Source organism: Gossypium hirsutum, chromosome D13, assembly GCF_007990345.1.
Source record: "Gossypium hirsutum isolate 1008001.06 chromosome D13, Gossypium_hirsutum_v2.1, whole genome shotgun sequence".
NCBI lineage: Eukaryota > Viridiplantae > Streptophyta > Magnoliopsida > Malvales > Malvaceae > Gossypium > Gossypium hirsutum.
In genome coordinates, this window is record NC_053449.1 from 58,365,291 (window position 1) to 58,385,259 (window position 19,969).

Sequence of the window (19,969 nt, forward strand, 5' to 3'; positions counted from 1 at the left end):
AGATACATGGCGAATCCCGGTAAAGAACATTGGAAAGCAGTTAAGTGGGTTTTAAGATACTTACGAGGTACTACCGATGTTTGCTTACAGTTTGGAAGAACTAGAGATGGAGTCATTGGGTATGTTGATGCTGATTTTGCTGGAGACCTCGATAGAAGAAGATCTCTCACAGGTTATGTCTTTACAATCGGAGGTTGTGCAATCAGTTGGAAAGCCACTTTGCAAACTACAATCGCTTTGTCTACCACTGAAGCTGAGTACATGGCGATTACTGAGGCTTGTAAAGAAGCTATTTGGTTGAAGGGACTCTTTAGTGAACTCAATGAAGACCTTCAAATCAATACAGTATTTTGTGACTGTCAGAGTGCTATTTTCCTTACAAAAGATCAAATGTTTCATGAGAGAACAAAACACATTGATGTGCTGTATCATTTTGTTCGTGGTGTTATTGCTTGTGGTGATATTGTTGTGCGCAAAATTAGTACTCATGAAAATCCTGCAGATATGATGACTAAGTCACTTTCTATAACCAAGTTTGAGCATTGCTTAGACTTGGTTGGTGTTTATTGTTGAAGTTAAACCCTTAAGGGGTTTTATGGAAGAGGTGGAGAACTTATTCGTTGAGAGTTCGAGATGAAGAATTTGTTCATTAAGAATTCGTGTCAAGGTGGAGATTGTTAGAATTAAGTGACCCGAATCCTTATTTAAATCAAATACAGTGGTAAAATAAAATAAAAGTAAAATCGCTATAGAATTATAGTTCTTTTATTTTATTTTAAAATAAGTTTTTTTAAACCTTATTAAACTCCATCTATTTGATATTGATTAGAATACGGAGTTTCACTCCTATTAGAATAAGGTTTTACAAGCCTATAAATAGACATAGTCTATTTCTCTTGTAAATGATTCGAATTTGACATAGTGAATTTTCTTCTCCTCTGCCCGTGGTTTTTTCTCGAAAGGGTTTCCACGTAAAATCTGTGTGTTATTTATTTTTATTTTATTTTCTTTGCGATATATTGTCATTACCAAAGTTATATTTCAACAGGATTCAAGTCTCATCATTTGCAATTGTAATGTGAGGTTTCCTCCCCACCATATTTGTATATTTTGTGTGTGTTTTGTCCATTTCTTTTTGAATTAGTCCAAGTATTGTTAGGTTTTTTTTTGTTTATTATACATTATATTGATTGAATTTTACATTGTAATCAATTAATTAAACATATATTTGTATTTGTCTAATATATTTATAATTCTCTTTGTACTATTGGAAAGAAAAAACTAATGAATAATGTGAAAGAAGTCCAAAGTTTAGGGGAGCTCCAAGTCTTTCTACTTTGGATTTTTTAATTTTTTAATTATATGATCTAAAATGATATTTGGTAATAGATTTTGGTTAAATAATATTCAAAATAAGGTAATGTTTGGATGAGTGTAATTGAAATGTAGGAAGGTATTCCTTTCAAATGACCTTTTTAAGAAGTCCTAATATTCCCCTATATCAAATGTGAAGAGAAAAGAAAAGCTACAAAAAGTAGCATTCTTTCCTAACATGTTCAAGGTTATAAACATTACATCTATTTATATTTATATTTATATTTATATAAAATATTTTATTGGATTGATATCACAATTCACATAATGAATGTTAAGGGTAAAGCTAAAATTTTCTGTTGAAAGAGTCAAATAAAATAAAATATTTTTTGGAGATTAAAAACTTTTAAATTGAACTATAAAATATTAAAAGGACTAATAGATAAATTAATTCATTTGAGCTGGAGGGTCGAGGCTGGTGCTTTCCCTTTCGATTCACCTCTAGTGGGTGTGATTAAATCTAACATTCATAGATTAAATTAATGAATGTGACAGTTTGGCCGAGTGGTCTAAGGCGCCAGATTTAGGCTCTGGTCCGAAAGGGCGTGGGTTCAAATCCCACAGCTGTCATTTTTCAAATTATTTTGTTCCAAATGTCTGTAGTAAGTCATCGTTTGGGGTTTCTTCCTTTTATGCTTTTATATCAAGACCAATGTGATTAAAATAGGAACAAAAAACAAAGCACTATAGATTGCTTTGATTAAAGCATGTTACAACTCCATAAACAACTCTGTTTTGTTTTGTGCATCTGTGGCCTTCATAGATAGTCTAGAGAGCTTGGGCCATGGTTGAGATTTTGCATGGCCTACCTTTTGTATTTTCTTCACTGTTGTTTGAATCATATTGGACCAATTAGACTGGAAATTAATCAGGATATCGATATGGAGAGCGAAAAAAATCAATTGATTTGAGAATCAGTACAAACTAACTGAACTGGACTGAAAAATTGAGTTTATCGAATTTTATTGTTTTTAATATTTTTTATTCTTTTAAACACTTTATTAAATTATTTGCTTTGAACCAGATGGATTGATTGAACCGAAAATCAGTGGTGTGATCAATTTGACCTCTGATCCCATTCCAACAATTATTTCTTCTAAAATCTAAGCTAAAAGAAAAAAAAAATTCTCCTCAATAAATTTATGTCTTGAATTTTAAATTACCAAAAAAATCTTATTCATGGACATGGAATGATTTGGGCTTATTTTAATTATCTTTATTTATGGGATAAAATTGAAATTTTGAGATACGGGAGGGATTGTGTTTTAAATGAGAATAATTTAGCAAGTAGATTGACAAGAAATAAAATAAATTTGGTAAATATAAAGATGATATGAGATAATCATATTTGAATTTTTATATTTATAAAAATTTCCCCTGTTTTTTTTATAATTAGAGTAGTAGATTTTAAATTCATCTTTTAAACTTTAAAATATTTTAATTATATTCTCAAACCACCGATTTTATATCAATAAGGTCCTTCTGTCATTAAAACCATTAATTTAAATGTTAAATGAGATATCAAATTTTACATGACATAATTTGAAATAAAAAAAAATTTAAAAAAAATTATTTCACATAAGATTCAAAATCATGTCACATAAAATCTAACATCTCATTTAATAGATAAATTAATGTTTTTAGTAATAAAATGACCTATGATATAACATAGATAGTTTGAGAATATAATTAAAACGTTTTAAAGTTTAAGGACTAATTTAAAATGAGGGATATAGTTTAGGGATGTATAGTACAATTAACTCATTAGAGTGAGAGATAAGGTTGCTTAGAATCAAACCCAAAATACTCACACTTTCTTATTTGCATGACTCTTAATTTAGAAAATTCTAAAAATTAAAATTAAAATAAAAGTAAATAATTGTTTTAAAAATAGATAAAGTGCGAGAAAATAAGGGAAATTTATTTTTAAACTCTTCAAATTTTCTCTCTACATTATCTATATAGAAAATCCAATACCAGTTCTTTAAAAAAATAGAAAAAATAAAACATTAAGCAAAAGTATTACTTCTCTGTTTTTTTTTTTTTTATCTTTTATGTTTCTTGACATTGGTTTTTCGTAATAAGGAAAGAAAATTTCAAAACATAATTTATTCTTGCAGTTTGGATTTTTTTTTAAAAAAAATAATTTAAATGAATTAAAAATTTAAATCGAGTCCGAAAAATAAAATTTTGTGGTATATTTTATATTATTTTCTAAGAAATGGTATCAATGTCAATTTCGCAAGCCTCCATAATATCAAATCTGGATGTTCTTCAAGGGCATGAAACTTGACTTGAATATATTACTAATTTGATTTGGGGAAACATAGCGGAAACATTTAATGATCTAATATATATTTTTTTGTTTTGTTATGTCTGTAATTTGTTATATGATTCTATTGAATAATAATTTTCTATATTTTCCATACGTATTAGTTCTTCAAAACAACATTTTTGAGATTTTATTTTCTAGAATTTTTTATATTGATTTTTTATTTTTAAATAATTTTGAGTTTTTTTTATAATTTTATATAGAATTAGAGTCAAATTGACAAATAATATAAAAATTGTTATTTCACCAACTAAAAATTGCCACTTAATAGCGGAGTGACCAAGAAAAACAATTTCAAAAAGTTTACTAACTAAATTGTAACATATTTTAGTTAAATAATCAAAACGAAAATTTACTCATAATTCGGTGACTAATTGTATAGTATACCTAAATAAAATTAGTGGCATGGATTTCAGGGTAAGTCCCATTGGAACTTATTACCCTTGCATTAATTACATTTATAATTTACTTTCATATATGATTGCTTTTCGTATTGAATCCATCCCATTGAAATCTCACAAATTTTGGATTTCTTTTCTCATTGTTATTTGCTTGCAAAATAGTATATTACCATTGTAAAAAAAAATTGCCCATTTGCGTAACTTCTTCCCTCCTTTTGACTTCAAAACCATTTTTGTGAAATAATACTAAATTTACCCTAAGTCACTCAAACCAGTTGAAACTAAAAATTCATTTTCCACTTCGCACTCTCTCCCTCCTCTCTACCTCAGTACTTGAGGTAATGGTCAGACCCGGCCTTAGGGGTATTTTGGGGGTGCAGCCGCCCAGGGCCCAGGGTTGGAAGGGGCTCAAAAATAAATTTTCTAGCTTTTTATTTTATTACTAGTATATGCTTCTATTTTATTATATTACATTTTATATTTTTTTTTAAAATGAATCCGATTTATTATTTCATCTACGGCCCTAAAAATGTCAAAAATAGGCCTCTTAAACCATTGTTAGCTCAGTTGAGTAATTAATGAACCCTCCAAATTATCCATGCTACATGGAAGTTACCTAATTTTTGCCCTCACAAGCCACCGGCCGCACCATTTCAGCATGCAGAGATCGTGGGTTTCTTATTGGACTCCACGTAGTGCAATATTTATAGATGGTATGCTCCCAGCCATAACATGCTGTCAATTTTAGTTCATAGCAACTGAAGCATTGCTTATAAATGTGACCTTTTAGATTAAGCATTCGCGCATGTTTATAAAGGAATATATGAAAGCAATATTCCTGCTGAGTTTTCTTCTATCAAGTACTGAATCATTCGGATAAATTTCATGCTTAAACTGACTATTTGGTGCTGATAATAATCACTCAAAGATGGTTGTATTTGACCTATTATTCAGTAAAGCATTATAAATACATGGGCTAAAGTAGTTGGAATAAAAAGAGCAGAAACATAGCTTGCATGAATCTTGGTGGGAGCAATTTATGCCAGATTTTATATAAATAATTATTTATTAATTAGTACCTATATTTATGATAGTTAGGCCGTGTGAACTAAAACTTCTTACTGGTTCAATGCTAATGCCATACAATCTGGTGATGGGAGGGCCACTCCAACAAGTTGATGGTTCCTCTTAATTTTCTCACACCTTCGTACACAGGCATGGCGACTTCCCATCTATAACTTAACCTTCACCCTTCACAACTGCCAGACAAAGTTATTAATGGCTGCCCCTTCCTCCTGTTGATATATTATTTACTCTCCTCCATTTTTTTTTCTTTTACATGGATAATTTCGTTTGGAGTTTTTTTTAATGAAGCTCTTAACAAAAACTATTTGTCATGTTAATTGGTTTTCAGAGTTTATCCCTTGGCTGAAATCGGTTTAGGGTTTCTAATTTTCTTTTAAAATGTAATGTATCTCACGTAACACTTATTCGTGATACATGCTGAAAGTGGCAAAGTTTTGTCCTAATCTTATGCAATCCAGCAAATAAAGCCTCAACATGTATGAATGTTCAAGTTTCATCAAGCACCCATAATAGATTAGTAGTTAATTTTATAAGCAGGCTTCAACCACTACCACATTTCCATTATTTATATTTTGATTTTGATTTCTAAGAAACATAGATTTCACCTTTTGTATACAACCTTTTAAAAATGGGTTAAGCAACCTAATCATATACAGCTTGATATGGTACTCTAATAAATGAATTCCCACCTACCTCAAACACTTGGCACATTCCTATTGGAAATTAACCCCTTCCAAACACCCGACTCTTTATCTCTTTTTTTTTCTCCTCCCATAAATTTATGCAATAAATCTCCCAACTGTATCATAAATACATACAGATGGTAGCTAGGCAGAATCTTAGCCCCTTTTACCTCTCTCACCTGTTAGTTCACCTAAAGGTGATGGCTAAACCCAATCCAGCCTCGACCCACCAAACCACTGTGTCCAGACACCACGCACAGCCTATAAAGCTTTGCCACAATGGCATTATGGAAATATTTTTGTACTCACAAGGGTGAATAAATAGCTTAACAACTATATCAAGACCCCATTTGTCTTGAACAAATCCATCTTTCTCGAACGACAAAGGTTAAAGAAAGAAAGAAAACATGTCTCTTGTGACAGAAGAGATAAAAGCGAGTGCATCAGAGATTTACCATGGAGATGAGATATGCCAAGAGAAATCCAAGTTTTTGTTGGAGGAAGTAGGCATGCCAAGGGGGCTTTTGCCACTTAGAGACATCGAAGAATGTGGGTACGTGAAGGACACAGGTTTCGTGTGGCTCAAACAAAAGAAGAGCATCACCCACAAGTTCGAAAAGATAGGGAAGCTGGTTTCCTATGCAACTGAAGTCACGGCTGTCGTTGAGAAAGGCAAGATCAAGAAGCTGACTGGGGTGAAGACCAAAGAGCTTTTGGTTTGGATCACACTGAGTGATATCCAAGTGGATGATCCTCCCACTGGGAAGATCACTTTCAAGACCCCTTCAGGGCTGTTTAGGACTTTCCCTGTATCAGCTTTTGAGATTGAAGGTGAACAAGTTAAGGGTTCTAAGGGTAAGGATGAAGAGAAACAAGTGAATGGAGCTGTGGAAGTGAAGGAAGTCTAGAGTCCTTTTTCAATTCCCAACAGAAGAAAGCCTTAATGTACTAAATATCATTATTAGCAATCAATAAAAAAAATGATTTTATTTTATGGTACTGCATAGTTTCAGAAAATGTGTTGTGTTGTTGCTTCAATCAGCTGGAATGGTAGTGTAACCAAATGCCTTTGTAAGTGAAAAAAAATGCTCCGTTTCCCATGACATGCCTCTATGTTTCAGTTTCTTCTTTGTATACTGTTAAGTTAGTCATATGTGAGGCAAAGAGAACGCATAATTTGACTACTAATACTTGGTTAGTTCTTGAATCTTTTAGATTCTTGGTTTGGATTTTCAAAGTATGATTTTAACAGCAAAATTCAAAAAAAAATCCATTTAATATTTAATATTAGGGTAAATTATAACTATTATTAAATTTACGTTTTGATCACTCAATTTTAAAAAATTACACGATGGTCATTAAACTATTTAAAAATTTTTATTTAAATCACTGAATTATTTGAAAATTTTTAGCTAAGTCACTAAGATGTTAAATTTTATTTTTTTAAAGTCTAATTTGACGATTGATACGATTGATCAATACTCATTGACGACTAGAAAATATCTTAGATCTAAGTCAATTTGATAATCAATGTCAAAGATCAGAAAAGAAAATGTTGGATTTTGATTTGCAAATTTATGACGTTCTAAGATGTTACATGAAAAAAATAAATTGTGAAAGAAAACAAAAAAAAAAGCTTTTGATCGGTATAGACCGTGCCAATAAAAAACCATATGATAATAATTTTAACAACTTAATAATTTAAATAAAAACTTTCGAACAATTTAATAACCCTTTTGTAACTTTTAGTAATCAAAACATAAACTTACTAATAATTTAACTTACTAATAATTTAATAAACTCACGTGAAGCTCACCCATAATAATATTGTTGAATAAAATACAGCTTTTAAACGTAATGCCACCTTTAAATTGAGATAGACAAGTCTTATTTTAATGCTTGAACGACCTCCATGATTTGATTTGAGTTTCACTACCATCATAGATGTCATGAAGCAAGCCACACACACAATGTGGGATAAAAGTAATGCATCATTATTAATCCTTCATAGAAAAGACTAGGCATGTGGTATGCCATTCATACAAATTGACGTTTAAGTAAGCTCTACTAAGTTCAACTTTGCTTGTTAAGGTAACTTTAAGTCTCTAAAGAATGCCTAAAACTGGTTACAGAAGCATTCACCAGCACCAAATGCAATAGCTGGAAACCAGAAAAGATTTGGCTTTACTTTGGTTCTGACCAAAAGGCCCCAAGCATGAGTATTGTTGACACCTCTCCCTTCTGCAGTACTTATGACTTCAATGCCTGAGTAGAAACAAATCACAATCAATTAAAAATCAGTACAAGCTTGTGCTTCCATAATTGGTGCAATCCATTTACTGTTTAAGAGTCAAATTAAAACTTGGAAGAAAGAAATGAGTGTTGCATAAGACACAGTATGAGAGCTACATTCCAACTGCTAACCATGTACAAAAGATGAAACAAATGTTAAGGATGCATTTGTTGATCAAGTCTTCAATAGAAAATAAACAGCATAAAATCTGCCAAAACAAATGGCATAATTGGCAGAGCAAGAATCAAAGCAAATCTGATACTATTCTGCTAGCAATTTATCTCTTATAATTCTGCAATTTTATTAGTGTTTTTTTTAAACGATGTATCGCATACTACATAAAGGCCATCAAGACAGGGAAATGGAGAAAGTATGTCAATTATTCTTTTGAGGTCAAACAGTTCCCTCTAAAGAGCCTTCATTAGCTCTTATGTCAATTATTCTTTTGAGGTCAAACAGTTCCCTCTAAAGAGCCTTCATTAGCTCTTTCCTCCATAGGTTCCTCCAAGAAGGAAGGCAACACCAACGAGAGTACATTCACCCTCTTAGAGAAAGATTTTCCTGTTCACCATCCTGTGACTCAATTCTGTTCTGAGCATAGAACAAACTGCTCTCAGTGCTACCAGTTGTCATGGGAGATCCCAAATGGAAGACAACAATGGACACACACATACAGAAAACAAAAGGACGTCTAGAAGAGTTGTCCAATCAAATATAAGCAATAACTAGCCAAGATTTAGATATCATCAAAGGCTTCCTTCACACTATTGCTTCCTGCAATGCAAATGGCAAGTCCAGCGGGAGCAAAATCAATCTCAATCTCAAGCAAGAGTAGCAACAAGCGCTTGACATGCGCTAAAAAGGCAGAACGCAAGGCCAAAGGATTGCGTTTCGATCATGATGAATCCTACACCTTTGGGCATCAGTGCAAAAGACTTTATAAGCTGGAAATAAAAGATTGGGACCTAGATAAACATAATCCAAACTCTAATGAGAGAATCTCCCTTCATGCAATCACTAGAGTTCGACATTCAAAAACAATGAAATTGTCAGCAAAGTGAAAATGCAACCAAGATATTGGGACTTCCAATCAACAGAAGTGTAGGTATGAAAGTGGCAAATGGTGCAAAAATAACTAGCTTGGGGGTTTGTAAGTTGATAAACTTCAAACTAGCCCAACATTCTCACTGCTGATCTATTTTTTCATTTCACTAGATTGGTTTGATGTTGTTTGGGGGGCAAAATGGTTGGAGATATTAGGTTCAATATTATGGGATTTTTCTTCTCTAACCATGGAACTTGAGTTAAATGAAGAATGTGATTTTCCATGGCTTGCCATAAAAAATCCATCTTGGGATTCATAAACTAAGAGACACAAATACAATTTACGAATTTGAAGACTTGTTAGTAGAATTTTCAGATTTATTCCAAGAGCCTATTGGAGCTCCTCCAATTTGAGCATGTGACCACAAGATATGCATGCTTCTAGGAGCAGGCCCTGTGGAGCTTGCTCTTATCACTAACCACATCTCTAGAAGGGTGAAATTGAAAAGCAATACATTGAAATGTTGAGCCAAGGAATTATCCAGCCCTGTAAATCTCCATTCTCTTCATCAATCCTCTCTTTCAAAATCAAGATGGTGTGAGGAAATTTTGCATAAAGAGAATCAAATACCCAAAGTGTCAAAGATAAATTTCTAATTTCAGGTGTCAAAGTTAAATTTCTAATTCGGTAGTAGAATAGCTACTAGATGCACCACATAAGATTGACTCTTCACCAACTTGACCTCAAATCAAGTTATCATCGAATTAGAGTGAACCAAAAGACTGTCTTTTACACCCACCATGATCAGTTCGAATTCTCAATCATGCCACTGGGATTGACAAATGTCCCTTCAACCTACAAAGCATTGATGAATGAGGTATTTCAACTCTATCTACAAAAAATTGTACTCGTTTTCTTTGGCAGCATTTTAGCATACAAGTTTTGGGAGGAACACCTCCAGCACATTAAGAAAGCCTTGGAACTCTTACGTGCTCATCACTCACATTTGGAGCTAAACAGGTGGCATACTTGGGGCATATTGTTTCAGCTAGTGGAGTTTCAACAACTCCTAGCAAAATCAAGGCAGTAACAAACTGGCTACGCCACATTCCACCAAAGCTCTCACCAAATTCTATGTAAAGCCAAATCCTACAACAAGATGACCCTATGGCCAATCAGTTGGTCCTTCCGCCTACCAGCAAGAAACATAATCTATTTCATGTCTCTCTCCTCAGTTTTTAAAAGAGACTAAAAGTCTGCAATTTTATAAGTGAAACTAAAAGCCATACTCAAGTGATCAATAGGATAGAATTTGACCAAGCCTAATCTATGCAAATTTGAAACTATTCTTGCTAACAGTTTAGCTCCTATAAGTCTGCAATTTTATTAAATTTTCCTTTTTAAACAACGTAATGCTTACTATATAAAAGCCATTGAGAAAGAGAAATGGAGCAAGTAGAAAAGCTTGTCTACTATTCTTTTGAGGTATGAAGTCTCCTAAAAAACCTTCATTAGCTTTTTCCACCATAGATTCCTCCAAGGAGGAGTTTTTTATTCACCACCCTTAGCCTTGGCCCTATTCTAGTGCACACAACAAACAAGTTTCCATCATTTGATTAGCAAGCATGTACTTGTTAATTGACAACTTGTGTTTAATCACACATCTTTCATTTTTTCCCCTTGTGATAATGTAATCATGCATATCGCTCTTAGCCTCTCATGCATTCATTCAAGAATTTCTAAAATACAGATGTTTAGAAAATAAAGGAATGTGATTTTAACAAATCAAAGTTTTAAGCAGTTGATAAAGATTCAGGAACTAAAGGCCTGAATCCATGCTTGCACAACAAATGCATACAGTACTTAGCAAGTCAAGAAAAAGATGGATTGTGTTTTTGATTTCTCCAGCAAACGTCATGCAAACACCATTCAAGAACACATATCTAAAATGATATTGAAAAGGGATAGTGTCATACCTGGAAAGCTGCAACCCATTTCCCATTAATCCAGTCCTGATGTAGCCTTAACTCAGAGTGCTCAAACTTCATTTCCTCCTTGGTAGCCTTAAAATAGACTTCATACTTTGAATCCGAAAGAACCTTAGAAATCACACCCACCCACCAGCCATCATTGTAGAAAGCGTCAACTTCATCAAGCTTTTGGAACCGATCAGCCATAACAATTTCTGGTGGACAAGGTCTAATGTGCAGGTCATCAAACTCCTCCTTTAAGAAATCAGTGTCATCGTCAGTTCTCAAGCTCTCATACTGAACTAGGTACCTGCCTTTCCCCACTACTTTAACAATAGTTCCGGCGAACCAAGCACCTTCAAAACCATCTTCATCACTGGTTACCTCAACAGGTGCTCCCTTACAAAAAATTTTATCCATTGTTATTTTGCCAGACCCCAATTTCTCTCCGCTCCCAGCTAAAACAGACTTTGACTTTTTTTTGCTTGCTGCATTATCACGCTTCAACTTCTCTTGGGTGACAACTTTGTTAAATTTCATCTTTGCTTCGGTCACTGCTCTGTCAGACTTGATTTTTTTCCATTTATTTTATTGTTAATTAGGAATCCATCAATTGTTACTCAAAAAGTACAAACAATCTAGAACACCTAAGGTAACATATATTACAAACAATTTTGAGAAACAAATTCATATAATGACTTCCAAGTTTAGACATTCAATCAGTAAAATAAGTCATCATCAAGAATATTGAATAGCAGTACCAGTTTTCTGAAACCAGGATATCTATCTAATTCAAAGAGCATATTTATTAAAGTTTATCTTCAGCACGTGATATACTTAGATCCTCAAACAGACAACCTATTACTTTAATACTCCTAATAACCTACAACAAATGGAGCATTTGAACAATATAAGACTTAAAATATATGCAGAACTCGCAAAATAACATATATCAGTTTACAAACATTCTGAACTACTTTACATTCAAATAAATAAATCATAAATCCCAATTTCTAGCAATTTTTTTATCTGAAGAAACCTAAAGGAATAAGAATTACTACAAAAAAACTCAATTACGAAAGAATAGTGAAATAGTAAGAAACAAGAAATACCCAAAAGAATTTTACCTCCTTAACTTGCTCATCTCCAGCCAATGGTGGCGTCCAAGACCCATTAATCCACTCTCTATGAAGCCTCAACTGCTCCTCTCCAAACTCCAACTGCTCTTTGGACCTCTTGAAGTAAACATGAAAATTACCATTCTCCAACTCCTTAGTAATCACCCCTTCCCACCATCCGTCATTGTAATAAGCATCCACCTCTTCACTGAACTTGAACTTTCTGGTCGACTCTCGAGGGGCCAGAGGGCGTATATCCACAGCGTCGATGGTTTCCTTCAAGGGTGTAGTACCAGCCTCGTCCTCGAAGAGGTGGGTGTATTGGACTAGGAATTTGTTGGGCTTTTTAGAAGAAGGGCGCTTGATGATGACGCCGGTGTACCATGAACCACGGAACCCAGGGTCGTTGGAACTGATCTCCACTTGGGAACCAGGTTGCAGGTGAGGAGGGTCGTTGGTGGCGGGGGCAGTGGTGGGCTTACGTTTTGTCATTTCCCTGTACTGGGGGGAGGTGGGGGTGGAGTGATGGATCTTTTGGCGGGGAAAATCTATGGGAATCTTCTGATCTGTGTAAAATGATCTCAACACCCAGTCGATATTTATAGTACTTACGTTTCTTAGGGTGTTAATAGTACACAACCAAACACAAACACAAACCAAACCCAACCCAACCCAACCCAACCCAACCCAACCCAACCCAACCCAGTGACGGGTCTTTGTGTCGGAGTAATACAAATTACAAAGTCACGTTTTTTCTTCTTTTTACTTTAGGGCAGCTTCCTCCACTGGCTGCCTTGCGCAAGCGCAACTTCTTTTAATTCCTCAAAACCCCCTCTAATTTTTTAAATTTAAAATTTAACCTCTACATTTTAATTTTGAGATTTTATTATTTAAAAGTCTTCAGACTCCATCCAATTTTACTATTGAAATTGTTGATGTAGCAATTATAAAAGACTAAAATAACTCTCTTTTAGCTCTTAATGTTTATCTTTCTCATTTCAATCCTTACACTTTCAAACTACAAAAAAAATTATAAAATAAAATAAAATTTGATTTTACTTCCCATTTTTAATATAAATTCATAAATGTTTAAAAAAGTTATTGTTTAAATTCCTTTCCAAAAATTAAAAAAATAAAACTAATTAAAAATTCATTTAATTTTTTTAAAATTTATGAAAAATATAAAAATTCAAAAAAAGAAAGTGTCAATTATGATACAAACTCTAATAGGATTAAAATATTTTTAAATTATGTTAATATGATATTTTATATAATTTATAATTAATTTCATAATTTATCCAAATTAAATTTAAAAAATTTGCTTAAATTCAATTCAATATGCACTTAACGGATAGCTTTAACTTTGGAGAGATTTTATAACTTTGGGGAGATTTTATTACCATAAAATGTGTTCATACCTAAATTGGACTAAGTCGAGCTAAAGCCTGATTAAAAAAAAAAAGTTCAGGCTCAACCCTCCCATATCACCTTTTCATTGTTTAAAAATAATAATAATTTTTTTTTGAATTTAAGTATGAAAATGTATGATTAAATGTTCAAATTAGGGCTTAACATTTTAGGGGTAGCTTAGATAAGGATCAAAATATTTCAAAATAGTCATATGAGGACTTAACCATTACAAAAGTGCTTAAATAAAGACTTTTCATGCACTTCAACTTAGTTTGTAATAAAAATTAGATGAATGTTAGCGTGCTTAGAAAAAACACATGATAGTTGAATCAAATATTGCTTGAAAATAAAATAAAATAATAAAAACATGTAGCATGATATATGATTTTTAAGAAGCCCTTATATGAGAACTTTGGAAAAGGTTTAACCTTTATTTATGCACTTTTCGAAAATATTTGGCCCTTTTCTAATCATTTTTGAAAGGTTTAGCATCCATTTGAGCATTTTTGTAAATGTTAGACCTTTATATAACGATTTTGAAATATTTAGTCCTTACGCGAGCAATAACTAGATTGACTTTTTTTTAATATTGTATATATTTATGTCGTTTGATAATAATAAATTTTAATTTTTAAAATTATTTATTTCATAATTTTAGACTTATTAAAATGATATTGTATAATTTTGAATACAAATTAAATATTTTATTTTGAATATAATATTTTAAAAAAATCAATTTGATTTTTCATCATTAAGCAATACATACTTATTCTATTCAACATTTTTTGTTATCGTAGATATTTTGGTAACTCATAGATAACTCTTCTTCACCATTAAATTGGAGAAAAATGCGTGTTTAAGCGCGCTTAATTGTTGAAATAGTAACAATACCAATCACTGGTTTAAGAATAAAATAGACACATACTTTTCTTCTTTCTTGCCGGTCATTTTGATTAAAAAGTTCTCTGATTACAGTTTATTAATTTACTAAATAAAGGTATAAAATAAAATATTATAAGCTTCAGCCTTTGTGTAGTAAATTCTATCGAGATAATTTAATAGATGTGCTTTTAGGTCCTTATGCATTTCGCCAACCAAATACCATATTCACTAATATGCTGAAGTAATATTATATTCCAATAATCTTATTTTTCTACCATAACCAATTATGAGAACATAGCTCTGGGAATTTATTGATGGAGTGGGACGACCCTTTGCCTATTGAATTCTTTCAATTAGAAAGCACAAGAAAAATCAATGGCCAGTAAGAAACATGCAATAAATTGGTCATCCAAGGGCCCAATATATGGGAGAAAATTTTATACTTTCAGTGCCAATCAACTTATTGATCGGAAAAAATAACATATGCTAAACTAGTTTGTAATACAAACCTGTATGTTGATAAGTATTGAAAATTGCTTATCAGACACAAAATCTTACTCTACCCTAAACTTGTAGCTGTACAGTAACAAGACTCTCCACCTTCCATATAATGGTGTTCAATTACACGAGTATCTGAGATTTAGCAGCACCACGAGAACATTTTACCCGGCCGCTTTTGCTAAGTGCACAAACGCAGATCTCAAGAAGCTCGTAGTCCTCCCCCCAGAATAACAAGGAAGACATCTCTGGGTTCTCCACCATCATTTTAGAGGTCAGGAAACCAGCAATGGTCCATGTCTGGTAAAGTCGAGATTGCTTTCCGATAAACTTCCCACTTCGGGTGTCATAATATTCAGGCCAATGGTCTCTTGAAAGCCTCTTCTCTGCCAAAGCTATGGCCTTTTGGGCTAGTTCTAATCTGCCCATCTTGACACATGCCAAAGTAAACTGAAAGAGTAATTTAAGATTTAGAGCGAGCGTATAACCACATTAACTAATTCAAGGTATTCAAACAAGCATCATAGAACAAAGTTGGATATTTGAAACAGAAAAGAGGCCATTCTTGACAAAGGGTATTCCAAACTCCAAGAAAAATCAAGCTTACCTGCCAGAGAAGTGTTGGCCAAGATCCACCATTATGATATGACCAAGGGCTGCATAAGTTCATCAAGCACACCAGCGTCAATAGATAATATGTAGGATGATACACACACACACACACACACACATATATAGAGAGAGAGAGAGAGGAAAGTCTTCATGATAAAGAGAGAGGCCCTCACGTATTCTTTGGGTCACTGCCCGTAATTATGCGCCACTCTTCATTCTCTACTGCAGGATAGCATATCTTGAGAGGCATATGCCCCACAATGTCATCCCATTTGCTTTCAATTAAGTTGAGAATACCTTCATTCTGTTTTGGAGTGCCCAGTGATGAAACAATGGACCAGAGGTTCCCAAGTGTGAAGAACCTAAAATCCATGTGAGCTGGCTGTAAATTGCCAATTAGATATCCACCTTCTTCAGGTACCCAATCCATAAGCCAGGAAGGAATTTGCTCTGGATAAATATTGAATTTGTTGGTAGCATCCATGGAGTACTCTTCTGTCTTATAACGGTATATCTCATTGATCTTTTTCATGTCAACCCAATAGTATTCTCTGATGTGGAATGATAGTGCATTCAGTCTATTGTTTATAGTCCTCACCAAATTCTTGGAACCCTCATTTACTGAGAGAATCTCACGAGAAGAACGTAGAGCAGCATAAAACAAAGCCTGTGGACCAAGCATGTGACAATTAGGACAACAATTTCAACATAGAAAGGGCAAACGAAAGCCTCTGTTAAAAATGAGGCAGGATGAGAAACCATGTGCAAATTAAGATAATGAGTAAAGAAAACAGAAAGCAATTATGGTCTAAAAAAGTTAATATAGCATCCTTTTTAGAGGTTACAGATAAAACAGCAACCTAACTTTTTGAGATCAGGTTAAATCCGATATGATTAACAAGAGCAACATAAAGCAACCTTTTTGGCTGTTTTTTGTTCGGAAACTTTAAAACTTCTAGCAATGAACTCACTTGGATCTCAAGGGGATGACCATGAATACCCATCCTTCTATCTATCATGCAGGATCCATCAGTGACTAACAGAGAAGGAAACATATCAAATCCATCAGCTAAACACAAGTTGAGGATCAGCTTCATTCCCGTTTGAACATCCACTCTCTCTTGCAATGAATAATCACCAGTGATTTTCCCATATGCCCTCAACAATATAATCCACCATAATCCTATCAAAGAAGTCAATTCAATAAACTCACTTTATCAATTTTCCCTCTTGAGTGTCAATTCAATGAACTAAGTCAATCAGTTTTCTTTGAGCAATAACTTCGAAAAGGAAAAAAAAAAAGAATCACATGTGAACTTCAAGGTACAAAAGCATCATGAATGCTAAAGCTGAATGATTCAACATCCTCGTATTAACTAGCAAGTTGTTATAGTAAATGGTCTACAAAGTTGTAATAAACTAACCGGAGTCCACTGGTGCAACACGACCAATAGCTGATTCTCCAAAATCTGGATCTAGAACTTCCTCAAACTTATTGTCATCAATTGGTACAGTTCTAACCTTAAAACTGGCTGGCATCAAACCCTGTCCAGGACTATAGCAGTCCACAGTTTTCTCCCAACTCTAGATCAAAGACAACAAAATAGTTGGTTAAGTTTTAAAGGTTTAATTTTGCAAACTGACAAGGAAATGTTCAACCTACATAGTACATAGCAAACCCATATCCACCTCTGGATTGAAATTCGATGTGTCTGAAACTACCAGCACGGAGAAAAGAGGCATGAAATTGATTACATTAAGCAATAAATGCCCAAAGTCCTACAATGATTGAAAGGAACCTAAAAGCCCAATTCGCCAACTTTATGGTGAATATGTGCATTGGATTTGTTTGTACACAATGTTGGGAAAGGACCAAGCCACCAAACCATAAAGATAATCAATGACAAATGATGATACATCAACAAAACAAGTACTTAGGCTATCTGAATGATAAATAATACACAAATAAACAAATGGATATCAAACAATCAATGACTAGTCACACCAAAAAAGGAAATGCACTACTAATGCTGCTACAAAGTTATACAATATACCTTAAGCGAGTATGTATACCTGCAACTGCAAAGTATGGAGGAGAAAATTCTTGACAATCTCTCCTTCACCTTTAAGCAAAAAAGCCAAAGCTGAAGGCACAAAATCACGAATGAAGACCTGGTCGTAATTCAAAGGCTGCTTATCACCTGGATCATTTGCAGCCACTGTACCAACAGGGAACCCACAATACGACACAACTGAATCTCTCAATAAATCCCATGCCTCCTTTTCAATGGCACTATCAATTGAAACTCCATTTTTTCCATTTCCCAAACCCTCCCCAATGTTCTTCACGTTGTTTCCATCTTCAGTTAGAGGATTTTCTCCTCCTACAAGGTTCTTATCAGTGTCAATTCTTTCAACAAGCGTCTTCACATTAATTCCGTTTTGCACGTGAATTCTTTCGAAATTCTTGTCGTTTATACCTGTTTCCACAGATGTTGAGAGGTCTCTTACCTTTGATGCTACCACGGCTTGAACAGAGAAACCGTTAGGCATCGGAACCGCCCTAGGTCGGGCAAAAACGGAACTTGGTAAACAATTAAACTTCTGGGCATTGTTGATAACACGTTGAAATCCTACGAATCGAGAAGGGTAGGCGTGGAATTGAGAGTTTTTACTGAAATTCAATAGAGAAGCTTTGCTCTTGTAGAAAAGCTTATCTTCACAACAAGGGAGATTAAACCGATGTCGGGACCCCAAAAACAAAGCGTTTCTGAGGTTTAGGAGTGTTGAAGGAAGCTTCATGGTGGAATTGATGATGAAATTCATAGCGTTCATAATCAACAAAAGAAACTGCAGCGATTAATCAGTAAAATTCGCTATATTTTTGTTTGGGATTTAATTATACCCGAAATGAAATTGAACAGATTGAATTGGAAAGATAAAAAAGAGTTACCCAGAAATTGATAGAAGAAATATGGAATGCAACATGTCTGATTTCTCCACGTGTTTCCAACAATTCAGCATTTGCAAAATCTATATTCCTTCTTTATTATATTATTGCTATTGTTTTTTACTCATTCTTCTTTCCTTGCCAAGAAGAGCAAGCAAGCTTTTAATGGCTTTAATTTAGTCCTTAATATTTGCATTTTTTTTTTGGGTTTTGGTATATCAACTTGATAATTAAGTTTATATAATCTTGAAATTGGATAATATAAAAGTTTTATAAGGTTTGTTAATGGAAATTAAGTTAACTAAATTTAGTTGTCAAATTTATATATTAAAATGGATTTAATTGTCAAGTTTGAGAACTAAGAATTGTATTTACTCCGATTTCTTTATAAACATTAAAACCGAAATTACAAGTTGAGGCTAAATTCTTGAATAAATCGTGTAGGGGTAGAATGGTAGTAAATTTAATTCTTGAATAAATAATATAGTTTTTTCTATTTCCTTTAATATGAGTGTAGTATTACGATTCTTAATTATTATTTTTTGGTTACAATACTTAAAACTATCCATAACCCATCTAATTAGTAAAAGTAAATTAAATTAAAATTTGTATAATATAAATTTTCATATAAAGCAATCAATGTAAATGAAAATAAAAATCGTAGTTTTTTTTAATGAAATTATTTTTTTAATATTATTGAAAAGTCTTTTAATAATAAAGGTAAATTATTAAAATAGTCATTTTTGTTTATCGCATGTTACATTTTAGTCACTTATGTTTGAAATGTTACATTTTAGTCACTAAGTCATTAATTGTCATTAACGGTAAGCTGATGTGGTACATTAAATTATCATCTCAAACAAAATTTTTAGGTTAAATTATATAATTGGTCCCAATATTTTTTCATTTTGTGCATTTTAATTTTTTCTTTTATATTCTTTTAACTTTCTTTTTTATTTATTTATTTCCCATTCTCTTTTGCTTCTTCCTTTTGTTTTCCTCCTTTCTCCATCTCTATTTTCCACATAATTAATTCAAAGAAATGAGATTTCAAATATGAAGCATATGCAAAGTTGTTTCGCTTGAATGATCTAATAATTAATTCAAAGAATTGGGATTTCAAACATGAGGAATATGCAAACTATGTCAAACAATCAACTAAAGATTACTTGTTAATGTGTAGCATTTAACCATATGATGGATTTAAGGGTCTGGTTGCACAAAAATCATTTGAGGTAACTCTTGAAAGCACTATTAAAATATGGAGAAAGGAGAAGGGAACATAAAAGAATATAAAAGATATGGAGAAGGGGGG

The 19,969-nt window shown here is 33.0% G+C and overlaps 3 protein-coding genes and 1 non-coding gene across 5 annotated transcripts; 2 read left to right on the forward strand and 2 right to left on the reverse strand.

Moving 5' to 3' along the window:
• Positions 1–1,864: 1,864 nt before the first annotated feature.
• TRNAL-UAG (transfer RNA leucine (anticodon UAG)) lies at positions 1,865–1,944 on the forward strand. The gene has a single exon. It is a non-coding gene; the product is annotated as a tRNA-Leu (tRNA).
• Positions 1,945–6,001: 4,057 nt separating this feature from the next.
• Positions 6,002–6,875, forward strand: LOC107888342 (uncharacterized). Its single transcript, XM_016812420.2, has one exon. The coding sequence runs from the start codon at positions 6,284–6,286 to the stop codon at positions 6,782–6,784; it is 501 nt and encodes a 166-aa protein (XP_016667909.1). The 5' UTR covers positions 6,002–6,283; the 3' UTR covers positions 6,785–6,875.
• Positions 6,876–7,849: 974 nt separating this feature from the next.
• LOC107888343 (protein AGENET DOMAIN (AGD)-CONTAINING P1) lies at positions 7,850–12,898 on the reverse strand. Its single transcript, XM_016812421.2, has 3 exons — positions 12,312–12,898; positions 11,191–11,751; positions 7,850–8,141 (listed from the first exon to the last, which is right to left on the reverse strand). Exons 1-3 carry the CDS (start codon positions 12,792–12,794, stop codon positions 8,127–8,129), a joined length of 1,059 nt encoding a protein of 352 aa, XP_016667910.1. The 5' UTR covers positions 12,795–12,898; the 3' UTR covers positions 7,850–8,126.
• Positions 12,899–14,999: 2,101 nt separating this feature from the next.
• LOC107888345 (alkaline/neutral invertase A, mitochondrial) lies at positions 15,000–18,793 on the reverse strand. 2 transcript variants are annotated; one of them, XM_016812422.2, is made up of 7 exons: positions 18,658–18,793; positions 17,778–18,554; positions 17,129–17,288; positions 16,676–16,887; positions 15,878–16,371; positions 15,700–15,748; positions 15,000–15,542 (listed from the first exon to the last, which is right to left on the reverse strand). In XM_016812422.2, exons 2-7 carry the CDS (start codon positions 18,537–18,539, stop codon positions 15,216–15,218), a joined length of 2,004 nt encoding a protein of 667 aa, XP_016667911.2. In that variant the 5' UTR covers positions 18,540–18,554; positions 18,658–18,793; the 3' UTR covers positions 15,000–15,215. The 2 variants fall into 2 exon arrangements, with proteins under 2 accessions (XP_016667911.2, XP_040965223.1); XM_041109289.1 differs by lacking the exons at positions 17,778–18,554; positions 18,658–18,793 and adding an exon at positions 17,368–17,738.
• Between the last annotated feature and the right edge of the window lie 1,176 nt (positions 18,794–19,969).

Excerpts from the sequence above, each read along its gene's own strand:
- LOC107888343 (XM_016812421.2), bottom strand. The coding sequence starts at position 12,794 with ATGACAAAACGTAAGCCCACCACTGCCCCCGCCACCAACGACCCTCCT. Across the intron at positions 11,752-12,311 it reads GAGATGAGCAAGTTAAGGAG|TCTGACAGAGCAGTGACCGA; the intron begins GTAAAATTCTTT and ends AAAAAAATCAAG.
- LOC107888342 (XM_016812420.2), top strand. The coding sequence starts at position 6,284 with ATGTCTCTTGTGACAGAAGAGATAAAAGCGAGTGCATCAGAGATTTAC.
- LOC107888345 (XM_016812422.2), bottom strand. The coding sequence starts at position 18,539 with ATGAACGCTATGAATTTCATCATCAATTCCACCATGAAGCTTCCTTCA. Across the intron at positions 17,289-17,777 it reads TCCATACTTTGCAGTTGCAG|AGTTGGGAGAAAACTGTGGA; the intron begins GTATACATACTC and ends TCTTTGATCTAG. Across the intron at positions 15,749-15,877 it reads GGCAGTGACCCAAAGAATAC|CCCTTGGTCATATCATAATG; the intron begins GTGAGGGCCTCT and ends GAACTTATGCAG.